Source organism: Neopelma chrysocephalum, unplaced genomic scaffold (genome assembly GCF_003984885.1).
Source record: "Neopelma chrysocephalum unplaced genomic scaffold, ASM398488v2 Primary Assembly neopelma1_23, whole genome shotgun sequence".
Classification (NCBI taxonomy): domain Eukaryota; kingdom Metazoa; phylum Chordata; class Aves; order Passeriformes; family Pipridae; genus Neopelma; species Neopelma chrysocephalum.
In genome coordinates, this window is record NW_020897691.1 from 13,788,673 (window position 1) to 13,811,440 (window position 22,768).

The 22,768-nt window shown below is 40.8% G+C and overlaps 2 protein-coding genes across 4 annotated transcripts in view; both read right to left on the reverse strand.

Annotated features, from left to right (window-relative positions):
- The window catches only part of EPM2A (EPM2A, laforin glucan phosphatase), a 39,646-nt gene extending 31,692 nt beyond the window's left edge, over positions 1 to 7,954 (reverse strand). The window contains exon 1 of one of the 3 annotated variants that reach the window (XM_027687446.1): positions 7,657 to 7,954. In XM_027687446.1, coding sequence (XP_027543247.1) covers positions 7,657 to 7,918 — 262 coding nt within the window. In that variant the 5' untranslated portion in view covers positions 7,919 to 7,954. Of the gene's footprint in view, positions 1 to 22; positions 824 to 7,280; positions 7,529 to 7,656 lie in introns of those variants that run through there. The other 2 variants (XM_027687463.1, XM_027687455.1) reach the window with 2 other exon arrangements.
- A 1,856-nt stretch (positions 7,955 to 9,810) lies between these two features.
- FBXO30 (F-box protein 30) overlaps positions 9,811 to 22,768 on the reverse strand; it is a 33,270-nt gene continuing 20,312 nt past the window's right edge. The window contains exon 6 of the transcript XR_003534892.1: positions 9,811 to 9,821. The gene's annotated coding sequence lies outside the window, so the exon portion shown is untranslated. The remainder of the gene's footprint in view (positions 9,822 to 22,768) is intronic.

Genomic DNA, 22,768 nt, shown 5'->3' on the forward strand with positions numbered 1-22,768 from the left:
CTGGCCATACTTAAGTTTTAACTCTCTTAAAATCCAGGCTGAATTTGAAATTTTTTAGTCTATTAGTATACCCCTAAGAGAATTCTTTTTATGATTTTTAATTATGCCATTATTAGAACTAAATGGTTTACAAGAAAGCCCTTTTCAGCACTTCATGCTGTTAATCAACAAGGCTTTCTTCTTTTTCAAATTAGATATAAGAAAATAAGAATTTTCAAAGGCAACTTTCAAAAACATACGCTTTATTTCTCTCTCTAGGTCTGCTTAGGCACAGGTGTTTCTCAGCAGAAGCTTCTACCATACTAAGAGTTTTTAACCAAATGCCCAGTCTAATGATGTAGATTACGTCAGAGAAAAGAAACTAACAGGAAATCCACGTTATGTAAAGAAGAGGCTCTTCTTTGACAGATGGCGGAAATAAGACTAAAGGAAATACAGATGATAGAATAACAGCTGAAAGCAACAAAATGTATAACGTAATAGAGTCTTTCTAACTGCTTTGAAAACTCTCTATGGCATTGTATTTTCTATTACTGATTGCTACTTTCTACCATACCAGAAGAGATTACTGAAGTACAGGCAGGGAAGAAGCTACATCAAAATAGTAACCATGGCAATATCTTAACCAAAGTATCATTCTAGTTATTGTCACTTTTCAGTGCTTCTTGCCATTGACAATAAACTCTTGACCTCTACTGCATGCTGCTGTCACTTGGAAGTGAGTGATGGGGAAAATGGTAAAGTATTTACATAAACAATGCATTTATTGTAACTTTGCCATTATAACCACAAATGCTTTAGTAAGGCTTTAACAGCAGTCAGAACTGGACCCTGATTATCTCTGCCAAATCCAGAGGAATGCAAGTATACATACCTATTTTTATTCTTCTGATTTTGCAGTTTCACGGACAACTCTCTGTTGTGGTATTGATCTCTGGTAGTCTACTCAATATAAGCTGGTTAATGCTGACACACAGACAGAAAGTAATGAGAAACTCACTACCATTTAACTGCAATCATCCATGCTAAGTATACGTCTTGAGGGGGCTGAAGAACAAAACATCAGGAGCTATTGCACTTGGTAAACAGAAGTTTCTTTCCATTCCTTACAGAGGTATTGGGTAGTAGATTTCAAAATTATCCACTTTCACTCATTAAGTTTCCTCACATCTGAAAGGTGTTAAGCCATCTAGCATTGTCCAGAAAGCAACAGCCTCACAGGAACAAAATGCCTATGATGCACAATCATTCAACTATCAACATCCAATTGTGTTTTGTGTCCCTTCATAGTCACCACGTACTTCAGAACAAGACTGCAATGGGGGAAACAAGTAAAATCCCAGATAATTTTCAAAAGCGGAACAGAAATTACACTAAATACTGATGAAATGTGCAAGTAGCTGCCAGGCACTGGCTATACACAGGGAAAATGGCACCACCCAGTGGGAACAACACTACATGAAATATATGCATTAAAAGGTACGAAGAAATGTTATTCTTAAGGGTTTGGGGGGTTTTTGTTTGGTTGTCTTTTTATTTTTTTAATAATAGAACTGCTCCCTATTTTGAGGATCTGTAGATTAGCTTTGGAAAAAAAAAAGATGTATCTCAGTTACAGAAAAATAACGTTATGTCCAACTGTACTTTTCAGAATGCCCTCAAGAAATTTTTATTTTGCTTTATCCTGCTATGGCTTAGCCCCAAATATTTTTCGTTCTGTTACAATCTCCAATGCAAAGGGCAACTAGATATTATCTTCCCATACACTCTTAAAAGAATCTCCTCCTTTAAATTAAGAAATTATACTTCGTTTGTTCCACAGAGTTGAGGCCAAGAAGTAAGATTCCTTTAAGTTTCAACAAACTACCATTTCAAAAATTAAATTTTTATCTGCTCACCTATCACTGATACTTTGAACCAATTAAGGGCTCAACCCTTGAAAACTATGATCAGAATTTACTTCTGATATTTTCACTCATTACAATATTATCAGAACATTTATTACTGTTTTATTATTACATTTATTTTATTGCATTATAACATTATTTTATTATTACATTTATTCTGTGACATAAGTCACAGAATCACAGAACATGCCAAGTTGGAAAGGACCCACAAGAATCATCGAGTCAACTCCTGGCCCTGCACAGGACCACTCCCAAGAGTCACACCATGTGCCTGAGAGTATTGTCCAAATGCTTTTTGATTTCTGGAAGGCTTGGTGCTGTGCCCACCTCCCTGGGGAGCCTGTTCCAGTGCCCAACCACCCTCTACATGGTTGTATTCCTCTAATATCTAACCTGAACCTCCCCTGAAACAACTTCAGGCCATTTAGGTCCTGTCACTGGTCACCACAGAGAAGAGATCAGTGCGTGTCCCTCCTCTTCCCCTCATGAGGAAGTTGTAGACTGCAATGAGGCCTCCCCTCAGTCTCCTCTTCTCCAGAATGAACAGACCAAGTGACCTCAGCCACTCCTCAAACGACTTCCCCTCAAGGCCCTTCATCATCTTTGTTGCCCTCCCTTGGACACTCTCTAACAGCTGAATATCTTTCCTATATTGTGGTGACCAAAACTGCCACAATATTCAAGCTGAGACCACACCAGTGCAGAGCAGAGTGGGACAATCCCCTCCCTCGACCGGCTGGCGATGCTTTGCCTGATAGCCCCCAGGACATGGTTGGCCCTCCTGGCTGCCAGGGCACTGCTGACTCATTCAACTTGCCATAGACCAGGACCCCCAGGTCCCTTTTTGTGGCACTGCTTTCCAGCATCTTATTCCCTAGTCTGTACGAACGTCCAGGGTTGTCCCATCCCAGGTGCAGAATCCCGCACTTTCCCTTGCTGAACTTCATATGGTTGGTGACTGCCCAGCCCTAGTCGAGGTCTCTCTTCAGGGCCCCCCTGCCTTCGAGGGAGTCAGCAGCTCCTCCCAGTTTTGTATCATCTCCATACTTGCTTAGTATCCCTTCTAGTCCTGTCTCCAAGTCATTTATGAAGATGTTGGAGAGCACAGGGCCTAAGATGGAGCCCTGCAGAACTCCACTACTGACAGGTCCCCAGTCTGATGTTACCTTATTCACTATTACCCTCTGTGCTTGACCCGTGAGTCAATTGCTCACCCACCACATGATGTGTTTATCCACTGTGTGCTGGACATTTTGTCCAGAAGGACCCTGTGAGAGACAGTACTGAAAGCTTTACTGAAATTCAAAAAGATGACATCAACATCCCTTGATCAACTAAATGGTTTACCTTGTCATAGAAGGAAATCAGGTTTGATAAGCAGGACTTTCCTCTCATGAAGCTGTGCTGGCTGTGACCAATGACTGTGTTGTCTTTCAGGTGTTTTTCAGTACTTCCCAGAATAATCTTCTCCATAACTTTACCAGGCACTGAAGTGAGACTGACAGGTTTGGAGTTCCAGGGTCCTCCTTCTTGCCCTTCTTGAAAATCATGACAACATTCGCTGGCTTCCAGTCAGCTGGATTCCCAAGACTGCTCAAAAATCATTTAGAGGTTTTGCGATAACATCAGCCAGCTCTTTGAGGATTCTGGGATGAATCCCATCGGGCCCCATAGATTTGCAGGGATCCAGCTGGAGCAGCAGATCTCAAACACTTTCAGGATCAATTGTTCTCGCTGTCACGGTCCTCCAGCTCAGGCACTGAGACCCCATTGGCCCTTCATCCGTGTTGAAGACAGAGGCAAAGAAAGCACTAAACACCTCTGCCTTGTCTCTGCCCCTGTTTGTGAGGTAACCATCCTCATCCTGTAACAGGTCAATGATATTTCTATACTGCCTATTGTCATTAATGTATTTGAAAAAACTTTTTATTGCCCCCCACCTTTCTGACCAATTTCATCTCCAGCTGAGATGGCTGCACGAATTTTCTCCCTACAGTGGCAAGCAGCATCTCTGAATTCTTTCCATATCACTTAACCTTACTTTCAGTGGCCATATGCCTTCCTTTTTTGCCTTATATCCAAGAGAAGGTCCCTGTTTAGCCAACGTACCGGTCTTTCTGAACTATCGCAAGTGTACGTTGTCCAACATACGGCTTAAACTGCAACAAACAAGCACACAGGAGCATGAACTAGAAATGTTGGAAAGCCAACATAGCAAGCCACAGGCTGAGTAATATAACTCTTTATAAATCAAACTGTATTGCATTATTTGGTTTGGGCCTCCAAGAAGCCACTAAGAACAGTAACAGCACCTATGTGCGAACAAGACACCTCTTTTCTCTCCTCCCCTCTCTACAAAACTAGAAAAGGAGGTTTTTTTGGAAGGAATAAGGCTCTGCTCACCTGAACAAATTCCTAAAATGTAGGTTGACTGTGCTCTTGAGCTTTAACAAGCAAGACTGTATCTGTCAAACTTCAAGCAAGCACCAACTACTTCAAACTAACTAGTTGGGTGAAAACCATAGAATGCTCAGGGTCCCATCCAACTTGGCCTTGAGAACTTCAGGAACGGGGCATCCACAGCTTCTCTGGGCAGCAATGGATCAACAATTTACAATACAAGCTCATGTTTTTTATGTATATTTTTACCCTTCTCAAAACATAAGGTGTCAATACACTGTATTCCATCATCTCAAAATACAGTTTGGGGCATACCCTTAGTAACTCCTCTGTCCTTTTATGGAGTATGTTTCTTGATTAGTACCTACAGTTTATTTAGATGAGAGTAAAGGGGACAAAGGCACAGATAAGTGTTCAATGATTAACTAAAAAAAAAAATTCAAGTGTTTCATCTTGTATTTATTTAGTTTTGGTAGGCACAGAATGCTTTTACTTTCCAAGCTGAGAGACCTTAAATCCAGTTTTGAAGAATCAACATCAGAAAAAAAGTCCACAGACAGACACAGGTGCAGCTGGGGAGAACAAAGTATATATTATTATTTTTTTCTAAACCTATTCCCAGATTCTAAAGCTCAACAAAACCAACCTGTTTTCCACAGATACCACAGCACAGTTAAAAATCCTCTTAAATACCAGGCCTCAGCTTTCAAGACAGTTAAGCAAGTACCAACCCTGAAGAAACCTCAGACAGCTCGTGTGATTTGAGCCAGAAATGCTCAATGGCTTTAAGTACAGGTCCTGCTTGCAGATCAGCAACATTACCCTGGGACAGCAGAGGTAAGCATCTGATCCTTCAGGAGCAAAAGTGAGTTTCCTCTTCCACCTCCTCCTCCTAGAGTGTGGAAATAATTCCCTCCCAACACAAGCAGCAACCCAGAGATTCTCACACAGACCAAGCCTTGCCTGAAAGCTTCCTACCAGACCACCTGGCAGAACCCAGAAGCCACAAAACACTGGCCTGTGACTTTGACTCTTCTAGCCCACAGAAACAAATACCCCCACTTTATCTTTCAGTTTCTCCAGTACACTGGAATGGCTGTAATTTATACTCAAAACATGTGATACAACATGTACTGTAGTATTATGAAAACAGTGGAATTCTCACAGGTATGTAGTAATAAAAAACTGGGAGTAAATACAGCACATTATTTCAACATCCAATATATGTAAATATCTGAGACATCCATAATTTGACTGGAGTTTCTCTGGTTACAGATGAATGCCACAACTCATAGAGTAAGTATCATTCTGCACTTTCCTCTATCTCCCATAACCATGTCTTCAAAACTGCAGATGTTCCGTAAGTGCTAAATGTCTCCCAAAGCACATTTTAATTCTAAACACATACTAAAGAGGATACTAAAGAGACAAGACACAGCACTTGCTTATTACAAAAAAAAATATTCTTTTCTTAAAAAAGAGATTTGTCTTTTCAAATCGTGATTTTTATAAGAATAAGCAGGTAACAGCCAAAACTTCTATTGATACAGTTACAAAAAAAACCCAACACATTAAAACAAATTAGGTAAAAAAAAAGTGCAAGATTGCTTAAGTATCAGACAGAAAATCATCCTTAGGCTCCCTTCATGTAATAAATGAAGAACAATAATTTCAAGGTTTAAGCAAATTTAGTTCTTTCCTGTAAATATTAACTTAGGAAAAAAACTGTTGATATGAATGCCTAATTAAAAAACTCTTCTGCATTTGGATGATATGCCCATTTGCTTTCTATCATTCCAGCCAAGCAATGAGCTAACTGCTGAGCATTTACAATAACAAGACCAAAATGCCACACAGGTTAAAACTAAAACTGAAAATCTGACAAAACAGAGTATGTTTATTACTCTGACTACAGAATTAGTATTCCTGAACGTGCCTCCAGGAACAGACAATATCTTGTGCTGTCACTACTTCCAAACTAAACAGTAACCACCAACCTTATGTTGCTGCTTCTCTATAGTCTGGAACACTCTATTATTATTTCTTTATTCTATATGGCAAGAATCTCTTTATATACCAATATCATTGGCATACTATGTACAACTTTGCACTTTCAAAAGAGACACAATTCTGCTTCCTTGGATAGATGTAAAGATTTTTATTCCATAAATTCACTTTTCCTGCAATTCTGCAAAAGAAAAACATGGTTAAAACAGGTGAAATACACTATTTGTTTTAGTTGCTAAATAAAACAATTACTATTGCATGATGTACATAGTATTTCATGACATAACCTTGTGTGAATGTAGCATTAACATGCAGCCTTTTATTAGCATAAAGAAGAAAAAACAAATACAACAGAGATGACAACATGCATGTTTTAGTCTACATGACAGAATGGTAGTTTAGAAGTGTGGTATGTATTCTTAAAATGGTTGAAGAGCAACTGCTCTACAATGTGTTATTTTGGTATACGGATTATAAAACTATGAGTTAAAAAAAAAACCCTCACAAATCACCTAGTCATCTGTCTTCCTTTCACAGGGTCAGATCCATTCCTCAGTAACAAAAGGTATATTTAGAGCTTTATTTGACTCAGCAGACAATTGTATGAGCGTTCTCAGAACAGCACATGTAAACTGACTAGTTATTCAACATTTGACAACACAGCACAGGAGAAAACCATGGTGAAAATACTACTGAAACTGCAAAAGGAAAAGCTGTGATAGAACTTGTGGTTTTGGTGTTTTTTTTTTAAATTCCAATGGTAAAATTTGCCAGCCTGAAAATGCCACCATGACATTTCAGCTTAACAAAATAAAGTAACAGCCCACACCTTACTGCCTAAGTAGAAAATTCTGAGTTCTTTACTTCTGGGAAAAGAAAAAACAAAACAAAGCATCATAACAATGGATGCCTAAAGTAAGGGGGTAAAAAAAAAGAATTAAACTGTTTCGAAGGGCTTTTACCAACCTAGAAGAGCCGCTTCCTTCTGTATTCACTCTCCTCCATCACATGGTTAAAAAATGTTTTTGTTAGCGAGAACTCATGTCACGTCACGACAGCCTGGGCAGTTCTACCTGCAAGCACAGTTCGGGGCACCCCTGCACAGAAGCAGCGGCAGGATCAAACTCGAGCTGCGGCCAGTCCGACAGGGGCACTCCCTCGGACCCGGGAGGAGGAAGGCGGAGCTGCGGGAGCCGAGGGCAGGGAATGCCCTCCTTGAAGGAGAGGCGCCGGCTCCACCGCTCCGCCCTCCGGGCCGACCCGGCGGGCGGACGCGCGCGTCCTCGCGGCCCGGGCAGTGCTGGGGGGTGCGGGGGGCGGCGCAGCGGGGCCCCTCCGTTACCTTCCCAGAGGAGGCGGCCGCCCTCCCGCCGCAGGAACTTGTACCAGAAGGGGCTGGCGGCGTCCTCGTCCGGCAGCTCCACCTCCGCCAGCCACAGCGCGGGCTCCTGCGCGGGCAGCGGGGCGCTCGGCCGCGCCGGCCTCATGGGCACGGCGCGCTGCGGGTCCCACTGGCCCAGCTCCGGCCGCGACCCGGCCACCAGCAGCTCCGCGCCGCCCTCCATCACCCGGGCGGGCAGCACCACCCCGAAGCGGAATAGCATGGCCGGGAACCGGGCCGGGGTCGCCACCGCTGGGGGAGCCGCCGCTGTGGGTTCGCAGCGGGCCCGCCCTTCCGCCGGGGACCCGACACCGCCCCTGCCCCCGCCCCCCTCCCGGTCACCGCTCAGGTGGCTGTGCTTTGGCTCGGTGGCGTCCGGGCAGTAACTCGTCGAGTAAGGGCTTTTTCTGGTGCGGTTGTTTTTGCCCTAGCGCACGTAGCCGAAGGAACTCCCCTCCGAAAGTATCGCCTGGGAGTCAAAAGAACACTGACCCCCGGTCGCCTCCCCGGGGATTGGGATGGAGAATTCTCTCTGCAGCTCAGTAGTGGCTTTGCAGGTTGCAAAAGGCTACGCGTTATGCGTGCTGACTCGAACAAGGATTATTGCTTCATTAAAGGAAGCCAGAGCAATTACTCCCAAGAGCCCAGGCTTAATTTAGCGCAGAAAACACATCATTAAAAACTGCCGTACGTGCAGCGCTACAAACAAGGACTAGCCGCAAATAACCCTTCCGCGTTCATGATGTTTGTGTCTTTTCCTACTGACAGGCAGACAGTGATGGTGAGAGCAGAAATGTGAAATCCTGGGGGAGGTTAGAAAGCTTTCTAAAAAAATTCCATAGCTCCCAACTGCACCCGTTCTGTTTACAGCCAGAAAGGGAAAATTTGGCAGCTCCTACATGTAGCAATATTCAGGACTTACAAAGAATGACTGAGGAAGAGGATGCAATCCAACCATTTATAGGGCGGTCTTTGAATACACCCATTTCAGAATCATTTAAAGACAGAAACAGGAGGGGTAACTTTATTTAGGTCAAGTTCTGGGAACAGGATGAAGGCCTTTCAATGAGTCAAAAGAAATCCTGCCCTAGAAGATGGCTGTTTGTTTCCTGTGTTCACGGGTGACTACATGCCAAAGTGTATGTGTTGCCAAATTTATTTTTAAGAGTGCTGTAGCTAATTTTCACTAATCCTCATTGAACTTGTGTGAGTGATATGCCATTATTTTTCCAGATATAACCAAAGCTACTGGAATTCTTACTGTCCTCCATGCATTTCTTCTAGCACCAGGCTTCACTGTAGCACTGCTGCCTTTGTGGAACAGTGCCTTACATTTTAATCTTTGCTTTTGCTCAACCTTACAGTCAAGTTACCCATAACCTATCTCAGAATTGTCTTTCAAATATCTACCTCTTTACCATATGCCTTCATTTTAGCATCATGGGCAAAACAGAATGTAACGACTTCGGGGTTTTATCCTAAAGCTCAAGCTTGAAAGGAGTCCTAAAACAATCCCAGCATATTGTGTCTATGTAAAACCATATGCTTCTCTTCATTCCAGTTACAGTCTCAGCTAAGAAACTGCGGGATCCAATAGTACATCTGACTGACAATTTAGTTCCTGGCTATTGTCTAAGTCTCAATGTAAAGAGAAACCAGCAACTTGCACCTTTAGACAAACCTGAGTTTGTACTGATTACTCATTTTACACCTGTAAGCCATGTGGAATAATAAAAAAAATTGTTCTTTAGACTCTGATGTGTCAAATACTATCTTTAAAAATAATTCACTCAATTTCTTCTCCAGGATCTGCCTTAATGCGTTTTGTGCCAGTCAATATTGGGTGTTAGATGAAGGATAAAGATGTCAGGAAGCAACAGCTTGACTGCCTGCTTTTTCCTTAAAAAAAGCCCTAGTTCAAATTAGGGTTAGGTTGAGAGATCAAACAGTGAAGGCTGAAAAACTGGATCTATTGATGGATCCTGCAAGACTGAGATAAAAACTAGAAATGTAGTTTGGCTTGGGACTTAAGTGTGACCCTGAGCCTCCTAAGGAATTAACAATAAACTAGTTTCCTTTGCCAAAATGACCCCTTATTTTAGTACTGCCTGGCCAGTGCTCTTCCCCTGCAGTCCTCAACACTATTCTGAAAGCTAAAAGCCTTCCCATAATCCAGTCATCTTTTACAACCACAAATTAAACATGACCATTTTTCTTTTTTTCCCTTATATTAAGTCCTTATTCCAACTTGGCAAGCCTTACAGTTCCCATCAAAAAGCTTTGGCACAAAGGGGCCAAACCCCTAATAATCAAGTTGCTTTTAACTGTCCCAGAAACTACTGTTAATTGTTCATTTCTGTGGGAACAAACTACCATCTCAGTGGTCTGTCTGAATTGTAATTAAATAAATGTCGTGCCTTTGTGTCCTTCACATCTGTTTAGGATCTAGCAGTATACTTAGCCTACAGTATCTACTTACTGAGTGGAAGCCTTGATTGACCTCAAATCGAACATTAAACTAGCAACACAGTGAGGCTTAATGCCAAGTTTATTTTAAAGCTTTCAATTTATTGTCACTGCTACTATCCTAGGTCTTTGCCAAATCTGACTGGGTTTCTAACTGGCAAAATGGGAAGAATTGTACAGAAAAAAACCCCAGCTTATTTTTCCACAGCATTAGTATCCAAGAAGGGGCTCTAGAGATCGCAATCTCTGCAAAAATCAATTGCTTTGTGGGATTTCTGCTAAATAGGTCTGGCCTTACGTAATTTTCAGCAAATTAGCCTTTATGTTTGGTTTATTATTCAAAATTTGTGCAGGTAGTAGAGATTTCACAGGAGGACTCACCAAGGCTGTGTACCAACTTAAAATCAACCAACAGTTATGCCTTCAGTTTCTGCCTAATTGCTGTAGGTAAAAGTATTCTAAGGAAAAGTTTGAATGTCCAGAGATTGGAGCTCTGATTATATTTATGGACATATAAAACACATTTAAAGGCATTTTCACTTACTGTGCACTAAACTTTTGCAGAATCACAAATCTAACTTTCTACATAGGGCCCTACTGAAGTTCTAATGCTGAGATTGTGTGTTCATACCAATCCTATTGCTGTGGATGATTTACCAGTCAGGAAAGATATGTTTATGGTTTTCTTATGCTACAGAAGTCCCTCTAATTTCTTATACTGTCTCTTCCTGGCATAAAATAGTCCTGGTATTTTTGTGAATGCAAGAGTTTTGAACCATTTGTTACTGTCAGGAAACTTGGGCAAAGTATTGCTGGCTGAAATTTTAGTAAAGACAGTAGTTAAGTAGTTTGACAGTTCAAAATTCAGCTTTCCAAGTGGAAAGTCATATTTTTCCTCACAATTTTTTATTTGATAAGTGTCAACTAGGTGTAGAGACAGCACACAGTTACCTGAACAACGTGAACACTACTAAAATGACAGATGAACTTAATACTTCCATGTTGGGGCAGCCTGTGTCTGCAGTATACGTGTCCTTTACTGATTACAGACTTTTATCCCATGGGCCGGTTTGCAGCTTGGCACAGCTTTATCTGTTGTTGCTGTACAGTGATCTCAAATGATAATATTTCCAAGTAGGGAAATCTGTAGTGAAGAGAGAGAGTTTGAATAACAAAAACAAAACACAAACACTGAAGGGATCTGCTTGGAGAAGGGAGAGGGTGTCCCTGATTGCAAGTTGTGGGTGATGTTTAGATTAGCTGTGCTCCTTCCTAGACTTGCCTTTCTTCCCTTTTTAGGTCATTTTCTTTCTTGTAAAGATACACAGAAAATGTTATTGAAATTTCCAAATGTTTCTGCTAATTATAGAAAAGGGAAAGGCAGTACATGGTACACAGTCTTGCTTGTAAAAGGGAAAACATTTATATTACATAGTAAGCTGATTTAGATGTAATAGCGATTTGGGTAAAATGCACATTGCTGAAAAATTTAGACAGCCTATGTTTCCTCAAAGAGATTGACCTAAATATATATATATATATATATATATAAAGAAAACTAGTCTAATGCAAATAATTTAAGACCACTGTTTCAAGTGAAAGTTGATTGTGTTGATTAATCTAAACTAATAGATCTATGGACCACGACCTTCTAATTGAATTCTAACTGTCCTTCTCATGATAATTCTGATAGCACTATGAACTAACCCTTTCAGTGTTTGTTCTTATTTCACAGTACAGCAGCTAAGAAATACCTTTATAGTCGGAAGACTGAAAGAAGACTAAGCAATTTAAGAACCTGATAAGCACTGCTATTCATAATTTTTAGTTTTAAGTGCTGTGTCAGAGCAGCACTTAATGCAGTGATAACTGCATTAACTGTTTTAACTGCATTAACTGTTTTAGCTGCTTATTGCTAGGAGCAGCCTTTTATGCAGACTAAGCTACAGAAGTTCTGACATGACTGACCATTTTAAGAATTGTGTTGTAAAATTATGCTGTAGGTAGGATACTACATGAGACAATTTCCACTTTGGCATGGGGGTCTGTGTGGCATATTTAAAAAAAAAAAATTATTCTTAGAAGTAACTAGGCAGCATAAATATGCAATAACATTACAGTAAACATTACAGAAACACATGCAGGAATAACTGTTCCAGTAAGTTTCTTTTTTCAACATCCAATAAAGCCATCTCTGCATCCTCCTCAGCCTCAAATGTCTTAAGGCTGGAGAAAGTCCCAACATATTTCAGCACAGGGCTCTTTCAGGATATCAGCCTCATCAATGCCCAGATAGCAACACATATCACAGACTTGTCCAGCGTATGGCTCCTTTCCTGCTTCAGAATGAGCCACACAGTTCTTAGAGGGATGCTCCAGACCAGCCTCATATATCTGTGGTGCATCTGCACTGGGATAATATGTCCCAAGCAAGCCTGGAGTTCTTGTAACCCTATCAAGAACATGGCTCTTCTGCCTGGCACAAAAGGACAAGGGAGGCCAAATGTTTACTCAAAGTGCCTTGAGCTTCTTCAGTGAAAAACAGTATGTAACAGTAAAGCATTTCAATGCCAATTCATTATAAGGTACTTTTTTTGAAACCAGCCTTTTGTCAACATTGTTATATCAAGTTTCTTATTAAAATTCCTACATGAGGGGGAAAAAGTGTGTTTCAGCCCTTTTGAAACAAGACAGCACCGAACACTTGACTGTATGGAATAGCAAAACTTTATTCCATTAATTAGGAAAGTGCAATCTGACCCAAATTTTATATGCAATATGACAGATTAGTTTTTAAGTAGAAAAATGTGCCTTTTCGTGGAGACTTACATAATCCTTCCACTTTCAAAAGCAGATGCTCACATACCCTAATGACTGTGCTCCAGTCTAATGTACCCTCTGTAAATTGCAGAGTTTCAGTGTTCTTAGGACCTCCAACAAACTACTGACTGCTAAAAAGTCCCTGTATGTTGTACTCCTGTGACCATTTTAAGAAAAAATTACTGTTTATTTGTCATTATGCAGACTTTTTCATTGCAATTGTTTTATGTATGACCAACAGCATTTCAGAAAGACACACAGCATTAGATGGCAAAACATTTGGCACAGTCTTTAAGATTATAGTATCGTTTAAGTATTTAAAGTTTATGCATAATTTGCTATCTTCAGAATATAAATTACTAAATTACAAATCTTGAATTCAGGAAAAAACAAAAATCCAGCTGCTGTTGTGTAAAAGGTGAGAGAAGCAACCATGGGAAAGTTCAACAAGAAAAGTTTCTTCTCAATATGTACTTAAGCAATACATTTTTAGCTCCAAAGCTGACTGGAACTTAATATGCAGACAAAAAAAAATCAAAGTCATGCAGAAAAGTCTAACTAGATTTTATGTAATACAGACCTACATACCAGGTCCAAAGCCCTCTACTCTACCATTACAGATGGTCAAATGCTTCTCACAGATAAAACCTCCATTCTGAACCATTGGTCTGAACACTTTCAGACTCTTTTCAGTACTAGCCATGTAGCAATTCAGTACATTACACAACAACTGGTGAAGAATGATTTGGATATTGCCCCTACTATGGGAGAAACCCTTAAGGCCATATATCAGGTGAAAATTGGCAAGGCAACTGGGTTTGATGGAATTCCACCTGAAGTCTCGAAGCATGGGGGCCAAGCACTCCATGCTAAATTTCATGAGTCTGTGGTGCGCTGTTGGGAACTAGGTGAACTAACATCAGACCTTCGTGATGCAGTCATCATCACCTTGTATAAGAAGAAGGGAGATAAATCAGACTGCTCAAACTACTGGGGTATTACTCTGCTCTCCATTGCTGGCAAGATCCTGGCAAGAATACTTTTGAATAGACTAATACCTGCTATAGCAGAAGAACTTCTTCCTGAAAGCCAATGTGGTTTCAGAGCCAACAGGAGTACCACAGACATGGTATTTGTTCTCAGACAACTGCAAGAGAAGTGTAGGGAACAGAACAAAGGTCTCTATGTAACCTTTGTTGATCTCAACAAGGCTTTTGATACTGTGAGCAGAAAAAGTCTGTGGTAGATTTTGGAACGTTTAGGATGTCCCCCCAAGTTCCTTAAAATTATCATCTTACTTCATGAGGATCAGCGCGGCCAAGTCAGATATGGTGATGCACTTTCTGAGCCCTTCCTAATAACCAACGGTGTGAAACAAGGCTGCGTTCTTGCACCAACCCTATTCACAATCTTTTTCAGCATGATGCTCCAAAGGGCCACGGCAGACCTCGATGATCAGGACGGTATCTACATTCGATACCGTACTGATGGAAACCTATTCAACCTAAGGCGACTGAAGGCCCACACCAAGACCTTAAACCATCTTGTCCGGGAGCTGCTTTATGCTGACACCGCTGCCCTTGTGGCCCACACAGAAGCAGCTCTGCAGCGTTTAACATCCTGCTTTGCAGAAGCTGCTGAGCTCTGGGCTGGAAGTCAGCTTGAAGAAGACAGAAGTTTTCTATCAACCTGCACCTCAGGAAGTCTTCCATCATCCCCATATCACCATTGGCCAATCAGACCTCAAATCTGTCCAGCAGTTTAATTACCCAGGTAGCCTCATCTCCTTGGATTGTAAGATTGACGGAGAGATAGACAACAGGTTAGCAAAGGCATATAGTGCTTTCGGAAAACTCCATAAGAGAGTCTGGCGAAATAAACACCTGAAGAAAAGTACAGAGATCAGTGTTTACAGAGCCATTGTGCTGTCTACTCTTTTATATGGGTCTGAATCATGGGTCATTTACTGCCACCACCTGCGACTCCTAGAACACTTCCATCAACGCTGCCTCTGTACAATCCTAAACATCCACTGGTCAGATTATGTAACTAATATGTCTGTTCTAGAACAGGCAGCAGTTACAAGTATTGAGGTCATGTTGCTGAGAACACAGCTGCGCTGGGCAGGACACATCTCCAGGATGGACGACTACCGCCTCCCCAAGATCGTGCTCTATGGAGAACTTGCCACTGGCTGCCACAAGAGAGGAGCCCCGAAGAGGAGATACAAGGACTCCATGAAGCAACATCTCAGCCTTGGCCACATTGATCTTCATTGCTGGTTTACTCTGGCCTCCAATCGGGAGGCCTGGAGACACACTATCTATAACACTGCTGCTTCCTTTGAGAACGCACACAGGATCACCACTGAAGAGAAAAGACAATGCAGAAAGAATCGCGTCTTGCCGATACCATCCAAGGAGTCTTTCTGCTGTGCCTTTTGCAACCAGTCTTGTCTATCTCACATTGGCCTCTTTAGCCACCAGCGTGCTTGTAGCAAATGTGGGTAGAGCCCTCCCCAAATCTTTGTTCGCAAAGCCTAGCCATGACTTCAATGGCTTTGGAACAAAAGCCATTTGGAACAGTAAAGGGAACCTTTACTGTTTTTCAAAAAATTAAGCAAACATATACTGAGGGACATTATCCTTCAAGCTATGGCCCATATATCAAAAAAGGGAACAAAAAAGGATGAAATGTAGAGAGATGATTATTCATTTAAGTATACAATTTTCGGTGGTCATTGTATGTTCCTTATAATACAAAAAATCCAACTTATTAGTGACTGACCCTACCAATAAATTTCTTTTTGCAGTTATCTTTAGAGCAGCAACTTATCTTTAAGGTCTAGGAGAAATGGCAGCAGAAATAAAAAAAAATAAATTCAGAAACCACCCTGCTTCTTACCTGACAGTCCCAACACATATAAAAAATAAGAAGAAGTTATATTGTCAACCAAATCTAATAAAGATGAGATTTAATGCTCAAGTGTATAATAATGTACAGAATATCTACTCCATTATCTTCTTTCCTGTATGAATCCGTTGCTGTATCAGTGTATCAATCCAATACATTGCTGCTGCTTATCTTCTTGGTTTCATGTATTTACCAAGTTTTCAATTGTACATCTCTTGTTTTTCTTTTAAAGAAACTTTATTTCAGCTGATTTGGCAAGATTCACTAAATTCACTTACCTGGCACACAAATAATCCTTGCTGAGGAACAAATGCTATTTTCATCCAGCTATAAAGAAACTCTTGGAAATAGGAATTGCTGTCTAGAATGAGAGTGTAAACAGCCTGCAACTTAGCAACCTTCCACAGGCCATGGCAACAGCTTGCAGCCAAAACCCAGAAGATGTGTATGACATACTTTGGAGACTAGATCATAGACAGGGGACTCCTGCTACTTAATTTGGTGTGTGTATGTTGCTGTGTACCATAGTGACCTGTTTCCACTTGAGCTCAAGTTCTCACACAAATGCCTCCCCATTAGTACAGCCAGTCCTTCAAGGTAATCCCAACACAGAAGCCAGAGCTGGCTCCTCAAGAGCTGTACCTGACTCCTAAGTCAGCAGCTGACCACTTGTTCTTTATTTCACCTGTTTTGAAGGAATAATGGATTTTGAAGATCAGCCTGAAAATAGGGCAGTTGCATTAATGCAAAGTATTACAACAGCCTTTGAATAACAGGAGAAACTTCAGATAGTCTCCATGTAGAGTTACACTTGCATTACACATATGTTGTCTTGAACAGCTATGAGCACACTTCAATTTTCAAATTACATTATCTTTCTCACTGCTTACTTTTCCTTCCTTACTGCATGAAAATATAATTATACAAGCTGTCTGACACTTCTTACATCTGCTCCCCCCACAGTGGAGAGAGGTTTAAACATACTGAAAAATAGCACCTAGCTCTAACTATGCTACTTACAGATTCCTTCTTGGTTTACTTGTACACAGTAAGTCATCTGCACACTTCCATAGGCACAATATTCTCAAGTTAAGATCATTATGGAAGGCTTAGTGCCATATAAAATGTTGTTGCCAAATGCCTTTCCTATCTTGACATAAATTTAAATAGAAATTTTCATATATTCATATATTTGTAACAGGCATTAATTTGGCCAAAAATGAGCATTTCTTTGGTATGTCACTCATGACCTCAAATTCCATGTAAGTGGAATTATTTTCTTAAATTACCAGAATTAGTTTTTGCTTGATAGAAAATTCATTGTCTGTGAAACTTGTAGAATAAATCCTGATCTGATCTCTCACTTTTCAGGTTTTCCTGCCCATAAAACAATGAAGTGGAGTTTTTAAAAACATGTTTATATTAGAATTGCTGGAACTAGTTCCACACAAACTTCAGAAACTTGCTCTTTGAGTTCCTGTCTGCAAATCAATCATTCTTTGTAACATCTAGTAGTTTTTTAATTAACATATGTTGTAGATTATAATGTTCCAAGTTCTCAAGAGCTTAATCTTATTTAAAGAACAGGTTTTTACACTGCAAATGAGTATTTTATGAGTATTTTTAATTTAATAATTAATTAATTTATTAAAAAATACAGCAATCCCAGTGATTAAAATATTTCTAAGGAGGAAAAGGCAAAGGGAATAGAGCTATTAGATTGGCATAATGGCCAGTCTGCACTGATAGGAGCAGCACAGTGAGGCATTTGATGTGCTGTTATTAGATTTCCTTTGGAAGCATCCACATTTTACATTATTTAAACTGAAAGTAACAATTAAGCTCTGCATTTTTAATTTGACTGTAAGAATGAATATGCAATAAAAGTAACTTTTTTTTACCTTAGTGATCAATGGTACTAATATTGTAAATATTCACTACCCTGAATGCATTAAATGACACACAAAATAAACTACCTTTCAGCATTTCTCAAAGACTGTGGTGTGATAACTCAATCTCTTGCTTCCATAATCAGAACCTCCAAGAGTATCACTCCTGGCCTAGTGAATATGATGGGTGTTACTGCACAGTTCCTCCTCAGCAGGAACAAGAGTATATCATGTGAGGTACTGACTGCGTGTTCCACTTATCCACCACAGACCATTTATCTCACCTTTGCTTTCTGAATCACCTCATTTTCAGCTGTACACACATTTCTTTCAAACTACATGGATTCTGTCAATATAAAATAATAAGCTAAAATAATTGATGTGGTTTTCTTCAACTCTATTTCTATAAAGGAGTGATTATGCATAGAAAAGGCACATTTAGTATATGCACGTAGATCCGCATGCTCCTTTAGTAACTGCTACATAGCATCTACCATCCTGCTGTGGGTTGGACTTAAACAGTCTGGCACGTTATCAACATCAATACCCTTAAAAAAATCAAGCCTGTTGCCACATGTGTCCAGTGGAATAATACATGCTACAGCATGCTCAAAGCCAAGCACTGCAGGCGAGATGGCAATCACAGCCCTATCTGCATCTGTATACAACCACCTGCAGCAGAACAACATCAATATTTTAATTCAGAAAGATCCTATGCTGAACAAGCATGAGATATATCTTTTTAGACTTAACACTGAAAAAGCTGAGCCCATCGTCACTTGCCTCCAAAAGTAATTGAGCCAAGGTGGCATATTATGTTGTAACAACTAAATTAGATGTACCTCCTAATATTTTTAAGGAGAGAGCACAAAACAGTATTCATATCATTCTGGTCTCCATGTTTTTGCAGGGAAAGTTAAACCAATCTGTCTTACTCAAATGAGGTTCTCTGACACTGTTAAACACTAAACCTCAGAAGGCAGGTTTTTCTTCATATTTAAAAAGCATGAAATAAAAAACACTGACTGCTAGTGTCTTCACTTACTAGTAGAAAGATTCAAAGTGACTCTAGCAAAACCATTCTCATTTGGAAGTTTAAAGCTAAGACTTTATTAGAGATAACAGATAGATCCATATCTATTGGTTCTATCAGCACATAAAGGATTATGTCCCTCTGGAAATATATCTTTAATTTTCTGTGCTTTTAAGCAATCTATTTTAAGCCATGGGTATTTAACATAGGTGCAAGTTTTAACTTAAGACTTTATGAAAATAAAACTATTTGCTGTTTGTAAAGCTATGCAAAATGGTCTTTTACATATGTAATTTAGGGTAGCATGACTGCAAATTAAAAGATTCAGTGGGGGCAGCCAGTGGGATATTATTTTTCAAACAATGCCAAGAAAAAAGCAGACATTAAGAAAAAGGGGAATAGTGCAAAAAAGCTGTTCACTGTCTGAACTATGCAGATACCAAGAGAGACTAATCCTTTTTCTCCCCTCAATCATGCTTTTTGCAAAGCTCTATGTATTTCATTAAAGTTCACAATCAGCTTAAAATGTAAAGGGGCTAATTAAACTTCAACTACTGATTTGGATATTGTATAATATTTTTTTTAAATTGTAATCTTTCTCTGCTATTCAGAAATGCTTGCAAATATAACAGCTTTTTCTTTAGAGACATGTCATCCACTAGAGAACTAAAAAAGGAAAACTACTGAATTGTTCAGTTTCAGCTTGGGCACAATTCCAAAATTTTACCTCCAGGGATGCAAGTAGTCACTTTAACCTGGTCAAACTTTAGAAGAAAAACATGCTCATATGATCTTGACACAACCATTGGGTACTTGCACAAGTTCTGAAGTAGCACAGTATGCACCAGTTGGCCACTTGTTAACTTTTCCCTGAGCTCTGTTAGGTCACCACAGGTGCCAGGTGTGTTGTTCTAAGTACCATTCGCTTTGTGTGTTGTTCTTACTAAGTACCATTGTTAACATTAAGTTGTTTGATTTCTGTCAATCAAGAGTGGCTTAAAGTTCAAATAAAATATTCCAAAGGCAGACTGTGCTCTAAGTTTCTGTAGAGTAGTGGTTCCCAAATCCACTTTTGCTGAGAGCGTACCCGTGGTCAGAGCAAAATTATAGATCAGTTACAATTTATCTTGACTAATTGTCAAAGCACAAATTATTCCATATTCTCCACCTGTTTTGATGATCTCTTACTTACATTTTGTTTCATCTATGGATGTTTGGCCAACCTTGTTTAACATACCTCTATACAAGGTAACTAATTCATACAGGTTCCTGTGTTCCTATTTAATGTAGCAGAATAATTTAACATCATTAATTTTATGAGAGAAAGGTGAAAGCAAAAGAGAACTCAGAAGCGGCTCTCACTGTAATTATCATGTGAGAAACAGTGCCTCATTATTGAATGTTCCTTCTCTGCTTGATTTGGAGACAAGACAAACTGGATCTTCCACATATGAAATGCCCTAACCATTCAGCTGTTACTCTGAACGAACATCGCTGTCTTGCTTCCTTTCTTGACATAAACTATATCACGCTTTTGTTTCATTCAAAGCAGAGGGAAAATATAGATAAAACCATTTTTTTTCCTGCAAAACAGAATTACAGCTTTGCAACTGAATGATATTGCTGAGTGACATTAAACCACACAACCCACTTTACTCCATCATTAACACTACAGCCCTGATGGCAAATTCAATTAAGGCTTCAACACCTACTCTGGATCAAAACCTCAAGTCAAAACTTTTCAACCACTTGAGTAAGAGAAAACAAGAAAGTTGGCTATTAGGAAATGGCATTTTTTGAGTGGTGCTGTTGATGCTAATTCTTATCATGAGTACATTTAATAATGTAAAACCAAGTTCTACTTAATCTGAGCTGGGACTCTCATGACATACTCAAGCCCTTCCCTCTCACATCTAGTAGGGATGGTGCCCATCTTACTTGCTGAGTCACAGGACTCCCTCATCTCATATATGGTGCAGATCAACACAGTAAGCCTTGTACCTCAGCCTTACAAGCCCTTCCACATTCCTTCCAGCTTCCAAGCCCCACTGGAAATAGCATAAGCAAGCATATGGATGATACATCTGAAGTAACCTTCCAGTGACTACAGAACACTCCTTCTACATGATTTCTCCTTTTGAGTGGAGGCAACAACACCTGAGAAAGAAATTGTCACAAACACAAAAAATATGAAGTTACCTGCATTAAAAAACCCCAAACACTAGTGGTGTTCCCCCATGCTCAGTACTGCAGCCAGTTCTGTTTATCAATGATCTGGATGAGGTGATCAAGTGCACCCTCCAGTCAGTTTGCAGACAACACTAAGTTAGGCGGGAATGTTGATCTGCTGGAGGGTAGGAAGGCTCTGCAGAGCGATCTGGATAGGCTGGATTGATGGACCAAGGCCAGTTGTATGAGGTTCAATAAGGCAAAGCGCCAGGTCCTATAGTTGGGTCACAACAACCCCATGCAGTGTTACAGGCTGGGGAATGAGTGGCTGGAAAGTTGCCCACGGGAAAAGGACCTGGGGGTGCTGGTTGACAGCTGCTGAACATGAGCCAGCAGTGTGCCCAGGTGGCCTCCTGGCCTGTATCAGAAATAGTGTGGCCGGCAGGACCAGGGCAGTGATCATTACCCTGTACTTGGCCCTGGTGAGGCCACACCTGAAGTATTATGTCCAGTTCTGGGCCCTGCACTACAAGAAAGACATTGAGGTGCTGGAGCATGTCCAGAGAAGGGCAACGGAGCTGGTGGAGAGTCTAGAGGAGCAGCTGAGGGAGCTGGGGTTGTTTAGTCTGGGAAAAAAGGAGGCTCAGGGTGACCTCATCACTCTCTACAACCACCGGAGATTGTTGCCAGGTGGGGGGCAGTCTCTTCCCCCAGAGAACCAGAGACAGAATGAGAGGACACGGCCTCAAGCTGCGCCAGGGGAGGTTCAGATTGGACATGAGGAATAATTTTTTCACTGAAAGGGAGGCTAAACATTGGAACAGGCTGCCCAGGGAAGGGGTGTAGTCACCACCCCTGGAAGTGTTCAAGATATGGCTGATGTGGCACTTACTGCTATAGTCTAGTTGACAAAGTGGTGTTTGGTTAAAGGTTGGGCTCTATGATCATAAAGATCTTTTCCAACCTTAATGATTCTATGATTCTAAGTGCTTTCTAATGGATTTTGTCCTTGGGTTTGATCTTGGATGGCTGCCAGACACTGAACCTGCCACTTTAACTCCCCCTCTTCAACAGGATGGGGAGAAAATAAAATGGAGAAGCTCATAGGGTGGTTGAGATAAGGATGGGGAGACTGCTCACCAGTTACTGTCACAGGCAAAAAAGAAATGCATTGGCTTAGGGAAAATTAAATTTATTGCAAATAAAAAATTTAGTAGGATGGTTAGAAACAAAGACAAAACTAAATACACCTTTCCCTTCACACTCTCTTCCCAGGCTCAACTTCACTTCCAACTCTTCTATCTCCTTTTTCCCCCTGCAACCAGCACAGGGGGATGGATAATGGGGGTTGCAGTCAGTTTATAACAGCTTTTCCCTGCTTCTCCCTCCTCCTTGCACTTTTCCCCTGTTCCAGAGTGAGGCCCCTGCCACAGGATACAGTCCTTTACAAGCTGGTCAAACATGAGTCCTTCCTGCGCACTGTAGTTCTTCAAGACCTGCTACAGCATGGGTCCATTCCACAGGGTCCCGTTCTTCAGTAACAGACTGCTCCAGAATGGTTCCCCCACAGGGTCACAGGTCCTTCCATAAAACCTGCTTATGCATGGGCTCCTTTCCATGGGCTGCATCTCCTGCCAGGAGCCTGCTCCTGTGGGGGTTCTCCACAGACTGCAGCTTTCCTCAGGGTAGATCCACCTGCTCTGACATGGGGTCCTTCAAGGGCTGCAGAGCTCATTCCTGCTCCTGTGCAGTCCTCTGTGGGCTACAGAGGGATAACCTGAGT